We start from the raw sequence: 22,319 nt of genomic DNA on the forward strand, positions 1-22,319 counted from the left end.
TATTAATCTATCAAAACTTCTGACTTCTGACTATCAAAAGTCAATGTAAAGGAAGTGAAAGGAGAATTGCACACAGAAGATGATATTTGTCAATATATACAAAAGGCAAATGATTAATCAATGTCCAAAAGATAAAAATAAAAAGAATTCACAATCTATAAGAAAAGAAGAAATAAATAACCAACAGAAAAGATGAGGAAAAGTCTTAATAGATAATTCACAGAAAGGAAATTTGATCAACCAATGAAAGATGTCCAATCTGATAAGTAATTACAGAAATGAAAGTTAAAAACCACAGTGGCAGTCATTTATAACTCAGTACAGTGGGGAAAAAAATGTTTGTTAACTAGAACATTTACATCGTACTTCTGGTAGGTACAAATTGGTAGAACCATTATGAAGGCAATTTGGCATTATCTTTGTACTCTTTTGTGCTTTTGGCTTTGCATTTTTTCCCATAAATTTAAGGAAATAATCAAATATTTATTTTGTCTTTCTGCATGCACTGAATTCTGTTTTAGGGTAACCAACTAAGTGATGAGGAAAAGTTATTCTCTATGGAAGAATTCTAGCTAAATAATGCAGAATGAATTCCAGAATTAGAGAATTACCATTATACAACCCTTACTAAAAACATTTAGGTAGCTTTTGTTATTGTATGCTAAAACTATTTGAGTGAAACAATGGGGAACTTTATAGTGGAGTGATCAGACTGACAGCACCTGAACTCACTGATCAAGCTCACAGAGCTTCACCTATTAAAAATGGTTACCTTAAAAAAAAAATTGAAATTGGATTTTATCAAGCCAGTTGACAGGAAATAGAAGGATAGAGGTAGGATGTAAAACAACAGCGTGTTTTGAAGTGATCAGTCACATTTTGAATATGAGACATTTCTTGGGATAAATGACATGGCTTCTCCATCAAATCAACAGCATAAAAAAGTAAAAAAGAAGGAAGGGACTGTTATACAGTAAAAGAATTACAGAAGATAGAATAAGAAAACACAATATTATTTGGATTTTGATGTGGTCAAATCAACTGTGAAAAGATAACTTTAAGACAATCAATGAAATATGAATAAGGACTAACTAGGCATTAAAGGATATTAAGGAATTATTTGTTAGGTATTTTCTGTTAAAATGTTATCAGATAAAGATTCATGCTGAAATATTAGTATGAACAATTCATATAGGTGAAATGACACATCTTATATTTGCTTTAATATAAACAAAGATGTTAAGGTTATAGAATCTGGTATTTTTAGTAACTTATTAGTTATGGAGGGGTGGTAGAGAGGAAGAGGTCTAGAATAACATCTGGATTTTGACTTGGGTTGCAAGGGCGGTGCATTTGCCAAGATGGGAGGATACAGAAGCAACAGAAAACTACAGAGATTAAGGTGAGTTTAATTTTGAAAATAAGTTTTAGGTGCTAATGGGATACACAGAAGGTTCTCTGAAGTAAGCAGTAGGGTAACTGAATGTGAAATAAGAAGAACAACTCCTATCTAGAAAAGTGTTCAAATCACCCAGGAGAACATAAGAATGAATGGTAGGAAACGAAATCTAAGGATGAACTCTAATGAATGCCAACGTGTATGAAATAAACAAGGGGAGAGTTCAATGAGGGATTTTGAAAATAAAAAGAGTATTTGAATAGTTTTGAGAAGAAAGAATTACTCAGCATAATGATTAATCAACACTAATCAAATACTGTAGAGAAGTTAAGTAAGAGAAGAACTGGAAACAGTCCATGGGATTTCGAATTTGGCAGTCACTGGTGATGTTAGCAGGAGTCGTTCCATTTGAATAATGGTGGCACACAACTAATTACCATGGGTTAGCGCTTACATGAGAAGTGAGAATTGGAGACACTTGTTATTTTGAGGAGCTTAGCTGAAAACTGAAAGAGAGGCAGTGCAAGAGTTGGAGTAAAAAAAGGGATTTTTAATAGAAATAATCTTTTTTTAATAGGAATGGATTCTCCTTTTTTAATAGAAATGGCTTCAGCATATTTAGAGGCAAGATAAAGGAGTCAGTTGAGAGTGAGTTTGGGAATTTTTAAAAACAGGGGGAACAGATGAAATATAGCTTCAGTGGAAAGACGGATGGAAAGCATCAAACACAAGTTGAATAAATTAGCTCTAAACAGAACAAGTAGTTATTTTTTCTCTGAATCTGTAAAAATTTTGTGAGACTAGATGCATGTTATAAAGGAAATATTTCACTTGATAAGAATGAACTATTATTTTTTTTCAAGAAATAAATCTAATTCTTTTTTTTATTATGTTAATCACCATACATTACATCATTAGTTTTTGATGTAGTGTTCCATGATTCATTGTTTGCATATAACACCCAGTGCTCCATGCAGTACGTGCCCTCTTTAATACCCATCACCAGGCTAACCCATCCCCTTACCCCCCTCCCCTCTAGAACCCTCAGTTTGTTTCTCAGAGTCCATAGTCTCTCATGGTTCATCTCCTCCTCTGATTTTCCCCTTCCTGCTATCTTCTTCTTTTTTTTTTTTTTTTACATATAATGTATTATTTGTTTCAGAGATACAGGTCTGTGATTCAATAGTCTTACACAATTCTTGTGTAAGACTACTAAGACACAAGTCTTACCAATTTCACACCTTCTAAAAGCAAAGGTGCAGTCATCTAAGGTCAGGCCTATGTTGTTTCAGAAATGTCACCGGAAAAAAGCCCAAGTCATTCTTAGGGCATATATTCCCTCATGGTTCTTGGGGAAGTGCAGGTCTTGCTGTGTTAGAAGAATGTGTGCCAGTTTGCAGGAAATTGGCCCTAATTGGGCTAATGGACAAGATAGCATGGTGGTGTGCCAGGAGTCAGGAGAAGTCATATTCTGAACATGGATGGTGGGCCAGAACAGAATTGTGACTGAAAATAATCAGAAGGGCACTCTGAGGGGAACTCTGGCTAGTGAGGAAGTCTGTTTTGGTTGACAAAGAGACAGATCAGTTGGTAGTTTCTATGTTTAGATTCAATATAATCTGTGATTTGTGAGGCAAATCATACATTGAGAGGAGTCAGTGTCAGCAGCTGACAACAAAGATCTTGAGGGAGTGGTGAAGAGTTAGTATATTTTTGGATATTTTTTAGAATATTTTTGGATATCCACACCTTAATGAAATTTCCTAAAATTTCCTCCAGCAGAACCCAGGAATTCAGTTACAGGTGCAGGGAAAAAAAAAAAAAAGTCCTTATCAATCTACCTTTGAAGTTAGCAGGATAGATACAGCCAAAGCACAAAAAGAGATTATTACAGAGAGAAGTTAAATGACATGCCATGCATCTAGGTGGGATCAGAAAAAGGGTAGGTCCATTAAGGTGGTAATGGGTTAAGAAGTCTTTAGATAATAGCAATAAGGATGGATAAAAGACAGCAGGATTGTCAAAGGAGGAGAGTGTTGTTACAAGTGTCGAATAACCTGGACAGTTCAAGTAGAATGCTGCTACCACTTCTGGATTCTATGGAAAGTAAAAGATAGAATTTAAAAATTAGCTTAAGACCTACTACCAAAGGGATAGAAGGGTTGATCTGTGAATAAACTGACAGTACAGAGCAGATCATATGTGATAGGATGAGGTCTCCAGAGGAAGGGGTAGGGGTCAATAATAAAAAGAATGATGAGTGGGAAGGAATCCCAGAATAGGCCAGTAATGAGAGTAAATGAGGGCATGCTAGTCAAAAGCTTGTACTTTGGTTGGTGACCAAAGAAAAGAGGGGGGAGAATGTGTTAGGTGGACTGTTCTTGAGGCTCCTAAGCAGACCAATTCCCAAGTGGTCCAAGACCCTTATGAGATTAGCCATTTTTAGGCTCTACTTATCATTTAAAAGTAATGTCACTGGGAATTTACTTACCTCATCTCTGAAAAGTTCTCTTCCTCAGACTGTTGATGGAAAAAGTGCATCTATGTTCATTGCCCATTTAAATTTTTTATTCAAGCCACTCTTACCACATTCCATATATATATATGTCTATTCCACTCTAGGCACCATATAGAACATAAAATAAGAATATTTTACCATTCCTCCGAGGAGCTTGTTCTCTTACTGAAGGTGTGAGAAATACATACAATTTACCTCATATCTGCGGGTTTTGGAAGAAGTCTTTTTTTTCCACTAAAGTAGACTTCAAAATCTTCGATCTTTAGCCTGTGGGCATAGTCAATGTATCCTGATATTTCCTGCCCATGAGAATTTCTGTCACGAATAAAGATCACGGTCTGGTAGCACACACACAAAAAGATGGAGAATGGAAAGAATAAATGAATAAAAGTCATTTGAATATATTGCATATGGTAATAAAAGCTACAGTTTTTGAGTATTACATGTGCCAGACCCTATTTTAAGTGCTTTACATTTCACCCTCACCATGATCCTATGAAGTAAGTATGATTATTTACTCCTGACAAATGAAGAAATTAATGAAAAGTTAACTGTGCAGGTATATAATGTGCATTTACAGTAATTTTATATGACAATATCAATAAATAACTTACAGAGGTCTTCCAAAGGGTAGACATTATTTTAAGTGTTTGCAGTACATTAATTTATTTCCTTTTCTCCCAATCCTATTGTCTTCTCTTTGTCATCATTTCTTTAAATAAGAAAACTAAGGAACAGAGAGGTTAAGTACCTCACTCAAGGTCTCACAGCTAGTAATGGAAAAATTGAGATTAAAGCCCAGGCTCATGTGTTTGTCTCTCTAATCACTACATCATTTTTCCATCTCAACTCCTATGTATTTTCTGTTATAGGGATATAAACTGGTCCCTTCTCATTACCATGAGAGTAAAAAAATCTCTTTATAAAATGAAAATCTCTTTATAAAGTCACCTTACAAATTAAGTCCATAAGTCAAAATAAACAGCAAGTACATATTTCTCATTCATATTAATTCCAGCACAAATATCATTGTGCACCTAGGCATGTTAGGTACTGTTGTAGGTGCTAAGGATATAAGACAGCAAGCACCCTGGCCTCTCAGAACGTGTGCTTTGGTGAGGGGAGACAGATGAGATATGAAAAGGAAAAAAGTACGTCCAGTGAGTGATAAATGCCACAAAGCAAATAAAAAACATGGTTGACTAGACAATGAAGTCATCAGAGAGGGAGAAAAACCATGAGAGACTCTTAACTCTAGGAAACAAACTGAGGGTTGCGGGAGGGGAGGTGGGTGGGGGGATGGGGTACCTGGGTGATGGGCATTAAGGAGGGCATGTGATGTGATGAGCACTGGGTGTTATACACAACTGATAAATTATTGAACACTACATCTGAAACTAATGATGTAATATATGTTGGCTAATTGAATTTAAATAAAAAATTAAAAGGAAATAAAGAACATGGTTGACTAGAGAATGAATTGTTGGTGGTGAAGCCTACTTTGGGTAATCAGAAAAGACCTTGAGGAGGTCTTTTTTTAATTTTCATTTAATTTTGTAATTTTTTAAAATTTTAACTTAAACCAACACTTGAAGCTTGAAGGATGAGAAAGAGTCAGGCATGTAAAGATCTAGAACAGGGGCCTATCAGGTGAAGGGAACAACTGGCACCAAGGCCCCTAAGTGGAAACCAGCTCAGGCAAATGGAAGAATTGTTGTCTTTTCTCTATCAAGCCAACAGGCATTGATCTTGAGTTCTAAGAAAAAAACAAAACAAAACAAACAAACAAAAGAAAACCTATTGTAACTGGGAAAGTTCTTAATGTCTTTATTTCCAGATCTAGTTCAAAGTGCAGAATTTCATGGCAAAGTTCTACATTTGGAAGAACTGTCAACAAGCCTTCCTTTTTCTCTCCAGCAATCACTAGATGGTTACTTGCTAGGTCTCTGTGTAGTCAATTACAGGAAGCACTAAGGTGGGTTACCTTAACAGAGCTTCCAAAAAGGTGAACTGAGAAAACTGAAAGAATTCTTTTCCCCTCTGCACTTGAGAAAACATGTTGCTAACAGTGTCCCAATTGAAAAACACAAGAACAAGCCACAAGGTACTGTTAGTTGTTATTTTGCTAAATTGCATCTTCCTGCCTCCTGTGGTTGTTTGGCACTGGGTGCTGAAGATACCGTGCTGAGAAGGATTCTGAGGCATGTCCTTGGTTTAAGGAGAGGAAGGGTGGTGATGGCTTAGTGCCATTTCCCATAGATATGGCTCAGGGAGCTAGCATGGTCATTCCTGTGCTCAGTCTTACGTAGATTCGGTCCTCGGTTCTTCTCGTTTCCACCACGTAACGACAAGTTAAAATTCTATAGATTTCTCCATGCTTTCAGCCACATAATTTTTAGCTTTTACAGCACAAATTCTAAAGGGACAGTAACTCAGAGACTTCTTGAGACTCTTACACTACTAAACCCATACTGAATATTGCCATCTCGGCTTAATCAAGGCCACGTGCTAGAACTATCAAAGTTTCATATGCAGTCCTAAAGGTACTTGAAATCTTTATTCCATCAAGGCTGCTCCTGATGTTAAGGCAAGTCACGCAGGCACATAGAGGAAAAAAGTTCCCAAATAAGTCCTCTACTTTTAAAATGGAACTCTATTTTTAAAGATTTTATTTATTTATTTACTTTTTAGAGTGAGAGAACATGGGAGGAGGAGCAGAGGGGGGAGGGAGGTGGGCGAAGAATTTTAAGCAGACTCAGAGCTGAGCGCAGAGCCCAGCACAGGCCTTGATATCATGACCCTGAGATCATAACCTGAGCTGAAACCAAGAGCTGGACACTTAACCAACCACCCAGGCAAACCTAAAATGGACCTCTGTTAACAGAAAAAGAAAAACAAACAAACAAACAAACAAAACCTCCTCTGTCTGCCTCTGTCTCTGTCTCTTTTTAAATGAGATGGACCAGCCTTATTTTTTCAGCAGAATGGCATACCAAATATTGTAAATGATCTTCCTGCTGAAAGCAAAAATAAATTCTGGATAAAATCTAAAAAGCAACTTGTAACATGCATTGATGCACTGTCAAGAAAATGAGGAATACTTAGAATCTAAAAACGAAGTGAAAATAGATTCCCAGAAAGGAAAGCAGAGCCCTAGAGCTATCTTTGTCCTGCAGGCATATGCCCAACCACAGGGAATCTTAGCAAAGGTTTCATGATCTTGGCAGTTGGAGGTGACAGGAGACAAAATCCAGCCTTTCAGGTAGAGAGACTAATAGGACTTACTGCGTCAACATAGGGCAGAGAAATCAAAAAAGGTTGAAAACAATCTGTAATGTGTCCAGAGAATAGAAGAGTGATTCCAAAATTATAAACCCAGAGAAAATATCTTTCTAGTGAGCAAAATATAGATATATTCAGACCAAAAAATGAGAGCCTTGACTGATAAAAGACTCTTACTCAAAGAAATCCTAGAGGATGTACAGTTGACCCTTGAACAACATGGGTTCAGACTACATGGATCCACTTACATGTGGATATATTTTTTTTCTTTTTTTTTAATTTTATTTTGTTATGTTATGTTAGCATACATCACATCATTAGTTTTTGATGTAGTGTTCCATGATTCATTGCTTGCGTATAACACCCAGTGCTCCATGCAATACGTGCCCTGCTTAATACCCATCACTGGGCTAACCCATCGCCCCACACCCCTCCCCTCTAAAACCCTGTTTTTTTCTCAGAGTCCATAGTCTTTTATGGTTCATCTCCCCCTCCTATTCCCCCCCTCCATTTTTCCCTTCCTACTATCTTCTTCTTCTTCATACAGTATAGCACTGTAAATGTATTTTCTCTTCCTTATGATTTTCTTAATATTTTCTTTTCTTTAGCTTACTTTATTGTAAGAATACAGTATGTAATACATACAACATATAAAATGTGTTAGTTGACTGTTTATGTTATCAGTAAGGTTTCCAGTGAACTATTAGTAGTTAAGGTTTTGAGGAGTCAAAAGTTATATGCAGATTTTTGACTCTGTGGTAGGGTTGGTACATTTAACCCTTATATTGTTGAAGAGTCAACAGTACTTCAGCCAAAACAAAGTGAATCTAACTGAAAGGTCAGAGATAAAGAATAGAATGATAATCAAAGAAAGTAGTAAATATATAGAAAAATATATAATGTAATGATAGTGTTATGGGCTGAATTGTGTCCCCTCAAAATTCCTATGTTGAAACCCTATCCCTCAGTATCTCAGAGAATGTATTTGGACATAGGGCTTTTAAAGAAGTTATTAAGCTAAAACAGGCCCATTAGTCCCTAAGCCAATCTGACTTTGTAAGGAGAGGATATTTGGACACACAGAGAGACATCAAGGGTTTGTATGCAGAGGAAAGACCATGTAAAGACACAGTGAGAAAGGGGTACCTGCAAACCAAGGTGGAAGGTTTCAGAAGAAACCAACCTTGCCGACTTTGACATCTTGATCTATCTTTGACTAATGGCCTCGATAATTGTGAGAAAATAAATTTCTGTTGTTTAAGCCACCCAGTATATGGTATTTTGTTATGGTAGCCCTAGAGAACTGATACACATGGTAATAAATTAAAATAATTAAGTATGTACAATTAGTGTAAATGGCCAAATGTTTAAGTTGAAAAACAAAGCTTCTTAGAGTGGGTAAAAAAAAATATGATACAAAACTTAAGGTTGAAATTTAACTGATGAAATAATATGCATAAGGAAATGTCTGTCCAAAAAAGAGCTGGCATCAGCATATAGGTATGAGACAAATGAGCTCAAAGGCAAAAAGCATTCCTACAGATGGAGAATCACTAGATAATGATAAAAGATTCAATTCACAGAAAGAGCAGTTATAAACTTGAATGAACCTTTGAAAACATAGCCTCAAAAATTGATATAACTGGGGCGCCTGGGTGGCTCAGATGGTTAAGCGACTGCCTTCGGCTCAGGTCATGATCCTGGAGTCCCGGGATCGAGTCCCGCATCGGGCTCCCCCTGCTCAGCAGGGAGTCTGCTTCTCCCTCTGACCCTCCCCCCTCTCGTGTGCTCTCTCTCTCTCATTCTCTCTCTCAAATAAATAAATAAAATCTTAAAAAAAAATTGATAGAACTACAAGGATAAATAGACAAGTCATCATCACCATGGTAAATTTATCTCTTATTAAGTTTTAGATCAATGATAAATTCCATAATTATTATATAGTTAATATACATTGTAAGGAATTAAAAACACAAGCTTGAGTGCTTGGTTTTTACCTTAGCCAAGTACCCAAACATCTTTACTCTTCAGTGTCTTGTGGATAAAATGACTGATAGTGTAAAATTATATGTATATATATATATATATAGCCACAATTTCACTATTTTACAGTATTATATACAGCCTTCCCATATGAGTTAAAGCCCATTGTCTATGGGAATCTGTAAATTACCTCAAATCTCACTTCTCCAGCCTTGTGAGAGTTAAATGGATGCTCTGTGATTTTTGTAAATCTAGGGGTTTTCTGAAGCTAGAGAACTTCAAGTCAGGCCAAACTGAGTATAAGCAGGGGTTCTTCCAGATTCAATCTATGTCCTTGGGTGTGTTGTTCAAATTCTTAACTCCTCTCTATATTCATAAGTCCTATGCCCCTAAGTAGGTTCCTGCAAAATCTAGCAAGTTTCTACCAAACCGAACTAAACACCTCCAAAACAAACAAAGAAACAAACAAACAAAACCAAAATAAACAAGAGACCAAAATCCTGCTTGGACCTAAGCATTTAGTTAGCTAAGCCTTCTTGTAGCCTCTCCCTTCTTCCCGTTTCTCCTTCAGCTCTGTAGAGCAATAAAATAATCTCTTCTGCCTTGCATGGAATCGCTCAGCTCATAGTCAGGTGTTGTCAGAGCCTTGCCTTCTGCCCTATGAACCCAATTTGTAAGCAATATGTAAATGCTCTTTCTTTTTCAATGGGGAGAGTCTAGTAATCATTGTATCTATAATTTCTTTTATTTTCAATAGAAACAAATTACTTCATTGATGTCTTTCCAAGTATGGCTACTTAAGTGTAAAAGTATATTGTGAAAGCCTTTTTAGTAAAATTAAAAAAAAATTGCTAAAATAAAAAAAAATTCCTAACAAACAACATCCTTCTTGAAATTATTTAAAAAAATTGATTAGAACTATTGATGTGTAGTAATTGGTGATAGACTGTCAGGAAATTACAACTCAACATTTAACTTTAGAAATACATCATTATAAAAACACAGTGTAGGTGACAGGAAAAAATAATGAAACAGAAGAGGTAAGAGGTAGTTGTAAAGTACTTGATGGCTGGTTGAAATCTTTTTTTTTTTTAAGATTTTATTTATTCATTAGAGAGAGAGAGAGAGACAGAGAGAGCACAAGCAGGGGAAGAGGCAGAGGGAGAGGGAGAAGCAGACTCCCCACTGAGCTCAACATGGGGCTTGATCCCAGGACCTGGAGATCAAGACCTGAGCCAAAGGCAAACGTTTAACCATCTGAGCCACCCAGGCACCCCAGCTGGTTGAAATCTTATTGTATCTTGTTTGTATTTTATTATATGGATTATCCAAGAATTAGAATTTAGTTAACTAATACTCTTAGTAATTTTAATATATTCATTTATCAAATGTATATTTTCTTCTAAAGTGAATCCTAATTACCCCTACTATTAATACTACTAGGTATCATTTATTAAGTAGCCATTATGTTCTGAGCCAAATATTAGGAGCTTTATATTCATTACCTTATTTAATTCTCTCAAAAATATATAATGGTTAGATAGCATTATTATCCTCATTTTGTAAATGTAGACGCTGAAAGCATTGAGAATAACCACCTCAAAAGACATGCAGCTAGAGAATGGGGCAATCACACTCACACCCAGGGTGCCTTCCCATGAAGTCCATGTTTTTAACCACTCCACAATGGACACACAGACTAGGATCCAAATGTTGGCCCTGCCATCTACTTACTTTGTGACACTGGTACATTCATTATCCTTTGTAAGATTCAGTTTCTTCTGTTACACAATGGACATAACACCTGCTTCTCAGGGTTCTTGTGTGAATTGAGGCTGTTTTTGCTAAGCACTTAACAATGCCTGGCACATGGTAAACACTCAGTGAATATTATCTATTGCTTTTTAAAATTTTTATTATTACTGTTGCTATTGTATTTATATTATGTTAAGAGTTTTATCAGTTCCTTAGGGATAAGGAAATGGAATACTCATATCGGAATTCCATTGCCTGGGTGTGTATAATTATGTTGCTGGACATGGTTCAATTCATTTGTTACGTTCAGCATTCTCAGTTAAAATTTTGGATGTATTTTGAAGTTAAAGTTTAAACAATTTTCTAGGTATTATTGTATACATCCAGGATGGACCCAACTGGCAATAAAGCCATGATTCTGACATCCAGAATGGGCAGAATAGGCTAAGAGAGCCCTTTGAAGAATTAGGTTTATTTCAGCCCAGGTGTGATGTATTTTAGTAATTGCAAGCTTTCTTATGTGGAGCCCTGTATTGTGTCACTAGGAATTATAAAATGTTATAAATAATTGTTTTAAGTTTCTCTAATAACACTTGCTTTTTTAAACAAAATAACAGCTTTACTGAGGTATAGTTTATAAACATAAAATTTATCCTCAAGTTTTAAATGTATAGTTCAATGATTTTTAGTAAATTTGCAGAGCCGTGCAACACAATACAGTTTTAGAATATTTTTATCACCCCAAAGAGATCCCTTGTGCCCATTTGCCGTCATCCCTGTTCCCACCACCACCCCCAGGCAACCACTAATCTACTTTCTGTCTCTATAGATTTGCCTTTTCTGGATTTTTCATATAAATGGAATCATACAATATATGGTCTTTTTCATTCTAATAACTTTTTTTTTTATCACAGTTAATTTCCCAGGAGATACATGAAAACTATAAAGGCTCTTTTAAATGATGATGTTATGTTTATAAAAAGGCAGACTTCCAAAACGCTCATTGTCCTTAGATAAAACCTTTTAATCCTCTCTAGAATAAGTCAAAGTATAACCAACACAAGTATTTCAGCAAATCAGATGATATTTATTTGAAGCCATGAATATTGGTTTACATTTATTTGCAACCTAGGCAGAAAATACTAGTTTTTGTAACAACAACAAAAACACAAAAACAAGCCTTTGATAGATATCAAGATACAAGTATTCCTGATATTGAAGCAGGGGCTTAGACACCAAGGAAAATGTGGAATCTGAGATTTTACTGAGATGTCTATGACCTCAAGTGTGAACCAGTGTTAGTTGAAAAGACTTATGGAATGCCTAGTTAGGTCCACATTACTTCTCATGTGCTGGGAAAAGATGAATTAAAGTACAATTTAGACCATTAATATATCATTTGGATCTCTGGCTGCTTGTCTTTTCCCAGAAGTGGATTAAAATACAAATTCATAAACTTGTTATGAGTTGAGTACATGTGTTGCCTGATTTTTCTTGCCAAACATTAATGAGGAGACATAAACCTGATACATTGAAATGGGACTTTTTCAACAGTGAAGCCAAAGTCACTTGGGGAAAAAAGAAAAGGCATAGTAAGCAGTATGTTGCTAAAACTGAAACATCCATTTCAGGGAGTGAGAGCTGTCACACAAGCTAAGTTCTTGTGCTATCCTTCTGAGACTGTCAGTAGGCTCCCTGATGGAAACAAACGAAGAAAGAATTTTTATCTCCTATAATTTTAAAACTCTTGGAATACTTTCATGAATCATTAGTTTTAGGGAATCCTCTTTTCCTTTCAGAAGAGAAATGATTTTGCAAATGGAGTCCAAGTTCTGACAATTTTTTGTAACATTTCAAAACGTGTCCTTATCCATTTCTCTAAAACAAGTTACTTTCTGAAATTCTTTATGCTGATAATTATTTTAAAATTCTATATCCTTTTATTCAATTGCAATTCGACACATATCTTTTTACTTATACACACAATACTCAGGGTTATGTTTAAGAAAGTTCTTTGTCCTTCGTGTTGAAGGCTTAGTTGGGCTCAGAACCAACACATTTTTCCTTCTGCATCCTGTTGGCCAAAGCAGGTCACAGGCCAACCCAGATTCAAGAGGCAGGGAGAGTGACTTCCCTTGAGGGAGGAGCTGCAGAAGTGTCATTGCAAAGGGGCTATATAGATAAAGGACAAAGTAGAGAATTGTGGTCTTTTTTCAATCTATAGTTACTTACCTTAAAGAACCTAGGAGTTAGGCAAGTAGCTGGTTTGTTCATTTTGTAAGTTGGAGATTTGATTTCTGAGGGAAATCATGGACTAATAACTTTTTTCTCTCCCAGTTTATAAAGCATATCCATATCTGAAAAGGCTTTTTTGCATTATCAGTGAGGTTAAGAATAATTTAGGAATATCTGGTCTCACTGTTAAGTATCCAAAATGATCTGGAAATTTTAGTGAATGAAAATAATATTGAAAGTATGTATAAGCTTTAAATACTAGAAAGGAGAAAAGAAAATTATTACATTTTATATAAACTGTTACTTACTTAGAAAATCCAAGACAGATAACTAAGAAACTTCTAAGACCACTCATTAAGTTGATCCAATTCAAAATATCTATACCATGGTAAGCACTAGCAATAACCTACTAGCTACTGTGCTTTCAATATTTATTTAAGTTATGCCTTTTAAAAATTATAACATTCCTCCAAGCATTTTTAATACATTTTTTCTAAAATAATATTAAAAACTAAACAAAGAGGCTACACTGCTGAAGGAAAGTTATTATTATAAAATAAATGTATTGAAATTCTAAGCAAAATACCTATAGGGTATTTTTTGATTACTTAAAGTTTTACCTTGAAGAATAACTGGTTAATACTATCTAAGATAATTTTAAAAAGGAAGAATAAACAGCACTGTTAGATATAAAATTATACTAGTTAAATCTTACATCATTGGTACAGTGATAAATGGATAAGGGAAAGTAATAACTTCAGAAACACACCCATACATACAAACACTCATAGTATATAAGTTTTTCTATAGAGTGATATTTTCTAAATTTTCTACAATGAGTATCTATTTTTTTTCTTTAACTACATGTTCACAAAATCTTGTCTTCAAGCATACCACTCTCTGACCTTTATCTCCTGTCTTTCTAGCTCACATACTCTGGAAGCCCCAATTTAACCATGCTTTCAGATCAACCACTATGTTTTACTGTTTATTATGCTCTTTATATACTCACTTCCCTGTTTATCCAGCTTAGATTCCACGGTGCAGCATCATAAATGTAACATTTCAAAATGTCTATCCTTATGCATTCTCTAAAACAAGTTACTTTCTGAAATTTTTTATGCTGATAACTATTTTAAAATTCTATATCCTTTTATTCAATTGCAATTAGACACATATCTTTTCATTTATACACACAATTCATATCCCTTCAAATTCCTTGCCACATCTTTCCATTACACTCACTGAAAAAAAATCCAACATTATTTCAAGCCAACTTTCCTTTTATTCTGTTTTTGCATAGCAGCAACTGAGTTTGGCTAAGGAAAAAGAAAATTATGACTGGTCTTACAAATATTAATGACTATAAACTCGATTGGACCTATAGTCCTTGCATATTAATTATCTATGATATGCTTTTCCTTCCTCCTACACTCCTGATTATTTTCATATTGTTTCTCCTTATACTTTCATCTATATCCTTTCTCACACTGAATAATTCTCTTTGATGATAGAAGCAATCAGACCAGAGCCACCTCATCTTCCTTCCATCAAATCAGTCTATGCATCTTTGTATGGATCTATGTTCTTCCTTTTGTCCTGTTTTAAGGGTTGGAATATCTGGGTTTCTATCCAAGGCCAGCCCTTTCTTTTTATGCATTGAACCACACTTCCTCTCTTGTTACTCTTGAATCATTGATGTTTTACTTTCTGTAAGATTGCTGCTATTGACATATAAACATGCTGTATCATCTACTATTTGAAAAAGAAACAGCAAGTTACAGTCCAAAGTTTTTGCTTTTCTTTACAATTTTCATGATCTCTTTAGCCATTATAATCAGTCTTTTTTTTTCCTGAAGCACTGATAAATAGTTCTGTCTCTCACATCTACTCTTCCATCTTTCCAAATCCAATGGTCAATTCTCATTTTTTATTTTACTTGAACTTCCTGCAGCATTTGACATACTTGTTCACCTTCTTCTTTCTTGGAACATTTTTTTTTCATTTGGTTTCAGTGACAATCATATATTTCCAAGATTTTCTTTTGCTTCATCAATCTTTTCTTTATTGCCTTCTTTTTTTTTTTTATCCTGATGTCTAATTTTTGCAGCTCACCAATTGATCTTATCTAGTTCCATAGCTTTAAGTATCATTTCTTATTCTTTCATGAACTTTAGACTTATGTGGATAATTTTTTATCAAAATCTTATCTCCATGTCCATCAACAGATGAATGGATAAAGAAGATACACACACACACACACACACACACACACACAATGGAATATTATGCAGCCATCAAAAAAACTGATATCTTGCCATTTGCACCAACATGGATGGGACTAGAAGGTATTATGCTAAGCGAAATAAGTCAATCAGAGAAAGACAATTATCATATGATCTCACTGATATGAGGAATTTGAGAAACAAGACAGAGGATCATAGGGGAAGGGAGGGAAAAATGAAATGAGATGAAACCAGAGAGAGAGACAAACCATAAGAGACTCTTAATCTCAGGAAACACACTGAGGGTTGCTGGAGTGGATGGGGGGTGGGAGGGATGGGGTGGCTGGGTGATGGACATCGGGGAGGGTATGTGCTATGATGAGTGTTGTGAATTGTGTAAGACTGATGAGTCACAGACCTGTACCCTGGAAACAAATAATACATTATATGTTAATAAAAAAAAATTTTATCTCCAGCCTCGGAGTTTCCCTGAATTTCATCATAGTATGTGCTATTGTCTACTACATCATTTTAATTGGACATAATCTAGGCATCTTGGTTTGCAAAACTATACCATCATTCTGCAAATCCACTTTTAATTATGCCTCCTACAAAAGCAAAGAGCTTCACCATCAAAATACCTCTGCATCAACTCTGATTTATCTTCTACTTCCCACATCTAACCAATCACCAAATTCTCTTGATCGTACCTTTAAGATGTATTTCAAGCCATGCCTTGCTTTCTATGACCATTGCCAATATTGAATAAGATGTTTGATATAACAAGCTTATTGTTTCCCTACTGACCTGTCATAACCACTTCCCCTGACACCATTTCTTCTTCACTCCAACTACTTTCAAAAGTATTCCAGAATTTCCTCTCTAAAGCAGAAATCTGAATGTATTTCTCCTTGTTTTCTCAGTTATTTGGAGTTCTGAAGCATAACCTCTTTTTTTTTATTTATTTTTTTAAAGATTTTATTTATTTATTTGACAGAGAGAGACACAGCGAGAGAGGGAATACAAGCAGGGGGAATGGGAGAGGGAGAAGTAGGCTTCCCGTGGAGCAGGGAGTCCTATGCGGGGCTCGATCCCAGGACCCTGGGATCATGACTTGAGCCGAAGGCAGACACTTAACGACTGAGCCACCCAGGTGCCCCGCATAACCTCTTTAATATTGTAGATTTCCCATTATCTGATGCCAAACAACGATGCCAAGACCACTCACACACACACCCCCGTTTTCATGTAACCCCTTTTGTGCAAGATATTTGTTTAATTTCATACTTGCTATTTTTTTGTATTTAATAATGCATTTATGTATTTTCTGAGACTCATATACTACCTCAAAACTTAGCTAGAAATACAGTTTTATCTTCATCACTCCTCTTTAATCTTGGTACCTATCCCTCAGAAGAACCTCATTTAACTTTTTTAGCTGTTTCTAAATAACATATTAATACTGCTATTCCTAACATTTTTTTCTTTTTTACCCAATTCCTATTGTGGAAGATGATGATTTATCTCTATTAACTGTCTCCTTTTTCCTCTCAAACCACTTCTAAACTTTTCTTCCATCCAGCCCCCCAACAGAGAAATATCTTAATTTTAGGTTAAGTGATTATGTAATGTTTACAATTTTAGTACCATTTAAACATTACCACAGCTGAGCCATAGAATCAGAGAGGTCAATGTATTTATTCCCCCAGCTATGATTACTTTCCTTTCTTCAACAACTTTTTATTTTCCAGAAGGTTAATTGCCTTGGCTTCCCACCCCCAAAGTTTCTATGAACCTATCATTAATCCACTCCAAAATTTTCAACAGAACTACCACCATCTCCTCAGTGCATTCATAATCTGTCAGTTTTTATTTTTCTTTGAGATGTACCTTTGGGAGTTCAGTCTTCTTTTCCCTATACTTAATTCTTTCTAGGCTTCCATCAGAATTAACTATTATTTTTTGGAAATTCTCTTCAGTATTATCTTAGGAATTTCCTCTGCTTCTCACATGAGCTTCCATAACAGCTTTTAAATATTTCTATTTTGTACCTACTACTTTATATTGTAGTTTTTGAGGTCCTTGCAGGCTGGAGACCGTATCTAACTTTGAATGCTTTATCTAACTTTGTATGCTTCATATCTCTCCTGGTTCTTAGTTCATGGCAGGTGTGCAACCAACATGGTTTTGGAATTGAGGCAACTAAATGAAGTCCAGCAAGATAGTCTGCCAAGGTGCTATTTATTTAATTATGCTTCACAGAAAGTGTCACCTTGCAACAGAATAATAATAGTGCTAAAAGCTAACTTTTCATGAGTGTTTACTATGTGCCAAGGTTTTCTCTTATTTTTAATCTTAACAAAAGTTCTATAATATAGATGCCATTATTAATCCTATTTTATAGATAAGAAAACTGAAGCACCAGGAGGTATTTGGGCCTAGGTTCATATGGTTAGTGTGTCATAAGAATTCCAACAGAAAACAGTGGCAACATTTGTTTATTAACACAGGGACTAATGGATGATGCACAGGGTCACCTCAAGGGATACTGCATGTAGCTGGGGCTACTAGTAGTGGAATTGACACCATCCCTGCTACTGGTCTTCCCCTTATCCTACCAAGTGGGAGAGTTTACCAGAATCCCAAACAAAGAGCGAGACTATAGATTGACAGCATCCTGGAGAAGAGAAGAGACCTTATGTCAAGTGACATAGAGAGCTGTAGGAAATCTTGCAAAAAGAGGGCCAAGGGAATAAATCCTTTCTGCTGGAGCTTTAACTGGGGATAGATCCCTGATACCATGCATAGAAACAGCCTCCCTGGGTAGAGAGGAGGGTGGTGAAAAATGGAAGAGAATCTGAAGTAGCAAAACAAAGGTCCTAGGAATGGTAGTGATAATGTTGGGATTTATACTCAAGTATTTGGCTATGAAGCCTATGCTCTTACTACTATGTTATGCTTGTGGGGTAGCAGGCAGGGAGGGAGGTTCTGTTTTCAATTCAGATTCCAAAAACAAAGTGGTTCTTATGAACAAAGGAATTCTCTCTTTTTTTTAAAAAGATTTTATTTATTTATTTGACAGAGAGATAGAGAGAGAGCACAAGTAGGCAGAGTGGCAGGCAGAGGGAGAGGGAGAAGCAGGCTCTCCGCTGAGCAGGGAGCTGGACGTGGGGCTCAATCTCAGGACCCCGGGATCATGACCTGAGCTGAAGGCAGCCGCTTAACCGACTGAGCCACCCAGGTGCCCCGAACAAAGGAATTCTTATTTCCTTTCCAAAATCAACATTGATGGGGCATCCATCTTGCAAGAATAAAATTGCTTAGGAGAATAAGAGAAACCTTGGAACTTAACAGAAAAATGACTGCAACATTGTACAGGCAAGCAGATAGACATTGCAGAGTGCATTGCTTTGTTTGGATCAGAGGGCTTCAGGCACAAGCAAAGACTATGCAATCAGAAATAAGAAAGGCTTATCCCAGTGGGATAACAGCATCCCTGCAACATAACAACAGAGGATATGACCAAACCAGAATAAAGACTCATCAATTAACAGGAGCTAATCATGGGTTAAAAACACTTCCTTAGAAAGGGGCAACTATATATTGATATCTAAATCCACTAGATAGGCTTTACAATAGATTGAATATGAATTTGTAATAAATTATTTATCATTCTCATTATGGACTGAATTTTGTCAATCTCAAGAAATCCTTTCATTGTCTCCATACAATTCTCAGTTTAAAAAAAACCTCATTTATGTGTTTTAATATAGACTTCTGAATAGAGTAAATCATACTATGTTTTGGAGGGGCTAATTCAAATATACTTAAGGGAAACCAGTGTGTACCCGGTGCTGTCCTCGGTGCTGGAGATATAATAGTGAACAAAATAAGACCCTGACCTCATGGAGTTCATAGTCTAGTGAAGACAACAAACAACCTCTCCATCTGGAAATCTGGAATAAACTTCCATTCCTTTGCCATCTAAGCATTTTCTTCTATCCTTTGAAACTCATCTTCTGGGAAGATTCTGTGGGACAAAGCCCTATCATGCAGTGTCCTCAAACAAACCATTTCTTATCTCTTCCCTAAATGCTCACACTGTATCTTATTGGACTCTTGACTGCTTTGTGCCCCTATTAGATTGTGAGCTGTTTCTGATCAGGAATGCTAACGTACATCTCGGTTCCTCCACAGTCAAACCTCATGCCCAGCAAAGAAGACACATAAAATGTTTACTGATTAAATGCATAAATGAACAAAGGAAAAAAAACAGTAAAAAATATCTTTCTTCTATCCACTTCCTATATGTTAACCTCAAAATGGGCATGAGTCATCTGCCTGCTTGATAGTAAAAGTGTAACAGTCACACTTTATTGATAATCCTCTATGAGACAGGGGCTTTACTTATATTTATGCTAAGTAAGTTAGTCATTTTTATTTCCATTTTTTAATCATATAAGAAAAACATTAAATATTTTGCCCAAGGACTCACAGTTAGTTAGTAGCTGAGTTAGAGCTTTTAATGATGGTTTATTAATTCATGTCTTTGCTCCCTCTAATACACCAGTCTGTATTCCAGCAAGCATAGAAGAATGTCTCAAAATTAATAGTGAATTGTTGCTATGATAACGAGTACATTCTCTAGGAGGATGTCTTCAACCCTAAGCATAAATTAAAAACATAGTGGGGTTATGAAAACTCACACTGTCCTAACCTTCTCTTCTATACAAGATTGTGCAGGACCTAAAGAAATGACTCAAATTCTTATTTCACTTTCTTTGCTTGATCACTGGGGGCTTCCACTTGAGTTCAGGGTGACTGTTTTTCTTTAACCTATAGATAAAATATCAAGCTCTTCAGTTGATGAAGGAACTTTTAGGGGCACCTGGGTCACTCAGTCAGTTAAGCATCTGCCTTTGGCTCAGATCATGATCCAAGCGTCCTGGGATTGAGCCCAGCATCAGCCTTCCTGCCCAGCAGGGAGTCTGCTTCTCCCTCCCCGTCGCTTGTGCTATCTCTCTCTCTCTATCTCTCAAATAAATAAGTAAATAAATAATCTTTAAAAAATAAAAAAGAAACTTTTAAAACTCTGTAATCTAATTAGGGTAGAGATCAAAGGAAGTGACTATTTTTCCCATGATCTTATAGACCTCTAAAATGTTTAGTCTTAGAGAAAAAAGACCTTTAAAATGATATCCACACATTTAAATTACAAATAACAAGTGGCTCTTTGGGGTTAGAGGTAGACACAATGGAAGAACTTAGATGTTCTTGAGAGGTATCAGTATATTGGTTACTTATTCAAGTTAATCCATTTTTTTATAAGAAAACTCTCAAATTAAAAATGATGGGACAAAAAGAATGATGGGACATGGTGAACTCTTCTCATATTTCAATTGTTACTGACTAAACTACAGTGTATTGACTAAATCATGATTTAATTAAGGCACCATTCAGAATTCATATATATCATGTCTATTCACAATGAAACAAAATTTTAAGCTTTAAGAATAAAGATGGACAATCAAAATAGATCTGTTGTCTCAACATATTATGTGTTTATAATACATATTTTTATTTATTGCTGTCAACACCTACCAGAACGTGTGCTACTTGAAGGCAGAGACTTTATCCTGTTCATTAGTATATTCCAAGGGTTTGAACAGTATATGACACAGTATACTAGGCACTCATTAACTATTTGTTGAGTAAATAAATGAATGGCTACTTGAATTAAGGAAATTAGGCATGATAGAAATTCATTTTGATTGCTATATTTTCTTGCTTAAATTATTGGGGGATTCCATTGAGGGGTATAAAAAATGCAAATGAGAGTGGGAAAAAATAAATAGGATTATGAGGAATGGCATGGTAATGAACAAATGAAGAATGTAAAGGTAAAACAATGTGAAAACAACAGTTGTAGAAATTGCTTAAAGGGCATAAGAGAAACTCTAAGAATTTAGAGATGTCTTCATGTTTTCTGGGACCAGGTATCGCCAAGTGACACTGCCTGGAAGTGAGGTCCTTCTGGTGGGAGCTCTAGGGTCTATCTAAGGGTTGCTAAGTCTCCCACCTCTCCCTCCCTCATCCAAAAATAGAGATGATGGTGCTCCACCCAGCAAACAGGGAGCAAATGCACAAGGGTAGACTGTAGTGTTACCAGAAGGTGAAATGCAGGGTGACCATCTCTGAAGTTAAAGGGTTATATAAAGGATCATTGCTATGAAGGTAGCAAAGTTCTAAACATTATTATTCAGTGCTGAATAAATTCCAGAGATATGGAAAGGGGAATAGGTGGAGACCAGCCTACTATTTTTTTTTAAAAGATTTTATTGGTTTATTTGTCAGAGAGACAGAGAGCACAGGCAGGGGGAGCGGCAGGCAGAGGGAGAAGCAGGCTCCCCACTGAGCAAGGAGTCCAATGCAGGACTCAATCCCAGGACCCTGGGATCATGACCTGAGCCGAAGCCAGATGCTTAGCTGACTGAGCCACCCAAGCATCCAAGACCAGCCTACAATTCATGGAAGATTTCAGGCCATTCATTCATTCTCACATGTAATGAATATTTATTGACAGTCCATGAGCAAGTCACTGTTCTAGAAACTGGTGATAAATGATGAATAAAATAAGATCCCTGTTCTCAATAGATTGCGCTTTTTTTCCTATTTATTTATTTATTTATTTATTTTGATGTAGTGTTCCATGATTCATTGTTTGCATATAACACCCAGTGCTCCATTCAGTACGTGCCCTCTTTAATATCCGTCACCAGGCTAACACATCCCCCCACTCCCCTCCTTTCTAGAACCCTCAGTTTGTTTCTCAGAGTCCATAGTCTCTCATGGTTCGTCTCCCCCTCCAATACCCACCCCACTTCATTTTTCCCTTCCTACTATCTTCTTCTTTTTTTTTTTT

The 22,319-nt window shown here is 36.0% G+C and overlaps 1 protein-coding gene across 2 annotated transcripts in view; it reads right to left on the bottom strand.

Moving 5' to 3' along the window:
* CFAP299 (cilia and flagella associated protein 299) overlaps positions 1–22,319 on the bottom strand; it is a 565,740-nt gene that overhangs the window by 74,874 nt on the left and 468,547 nt on the right. The window contains exon 4 of one of the 2 annotated variants that reach the window (XM_021702434.1): positions 4,113–4,255. In XM_021702434.1, the coding sequence (XP_021558109.1) occupies positions 4,113–4,255 (143 nt within the window). Of the gene's footprint in view, positions 1–4,112; positions 4,257–22,319 lie in introns of both variants that reach the window. The other variant, XM_044912690.1, reaches the window with a different exon arrangement.

This window comes from Neomonachus schauinslandi, chromosome 2, assembly GCF_002201575.2.
Source record: "Neomonachus schauinslandi chromosome 2, ASM220157v2, whole genome shotgun sequence".
In the NCBI taxonomy this organism is placed as follows: Eukaryota; Metazoa; Chordata; class Mammalia; order Carnivora; family Phocidae; genus Neomonachus; species Neomonachus schauinslandi.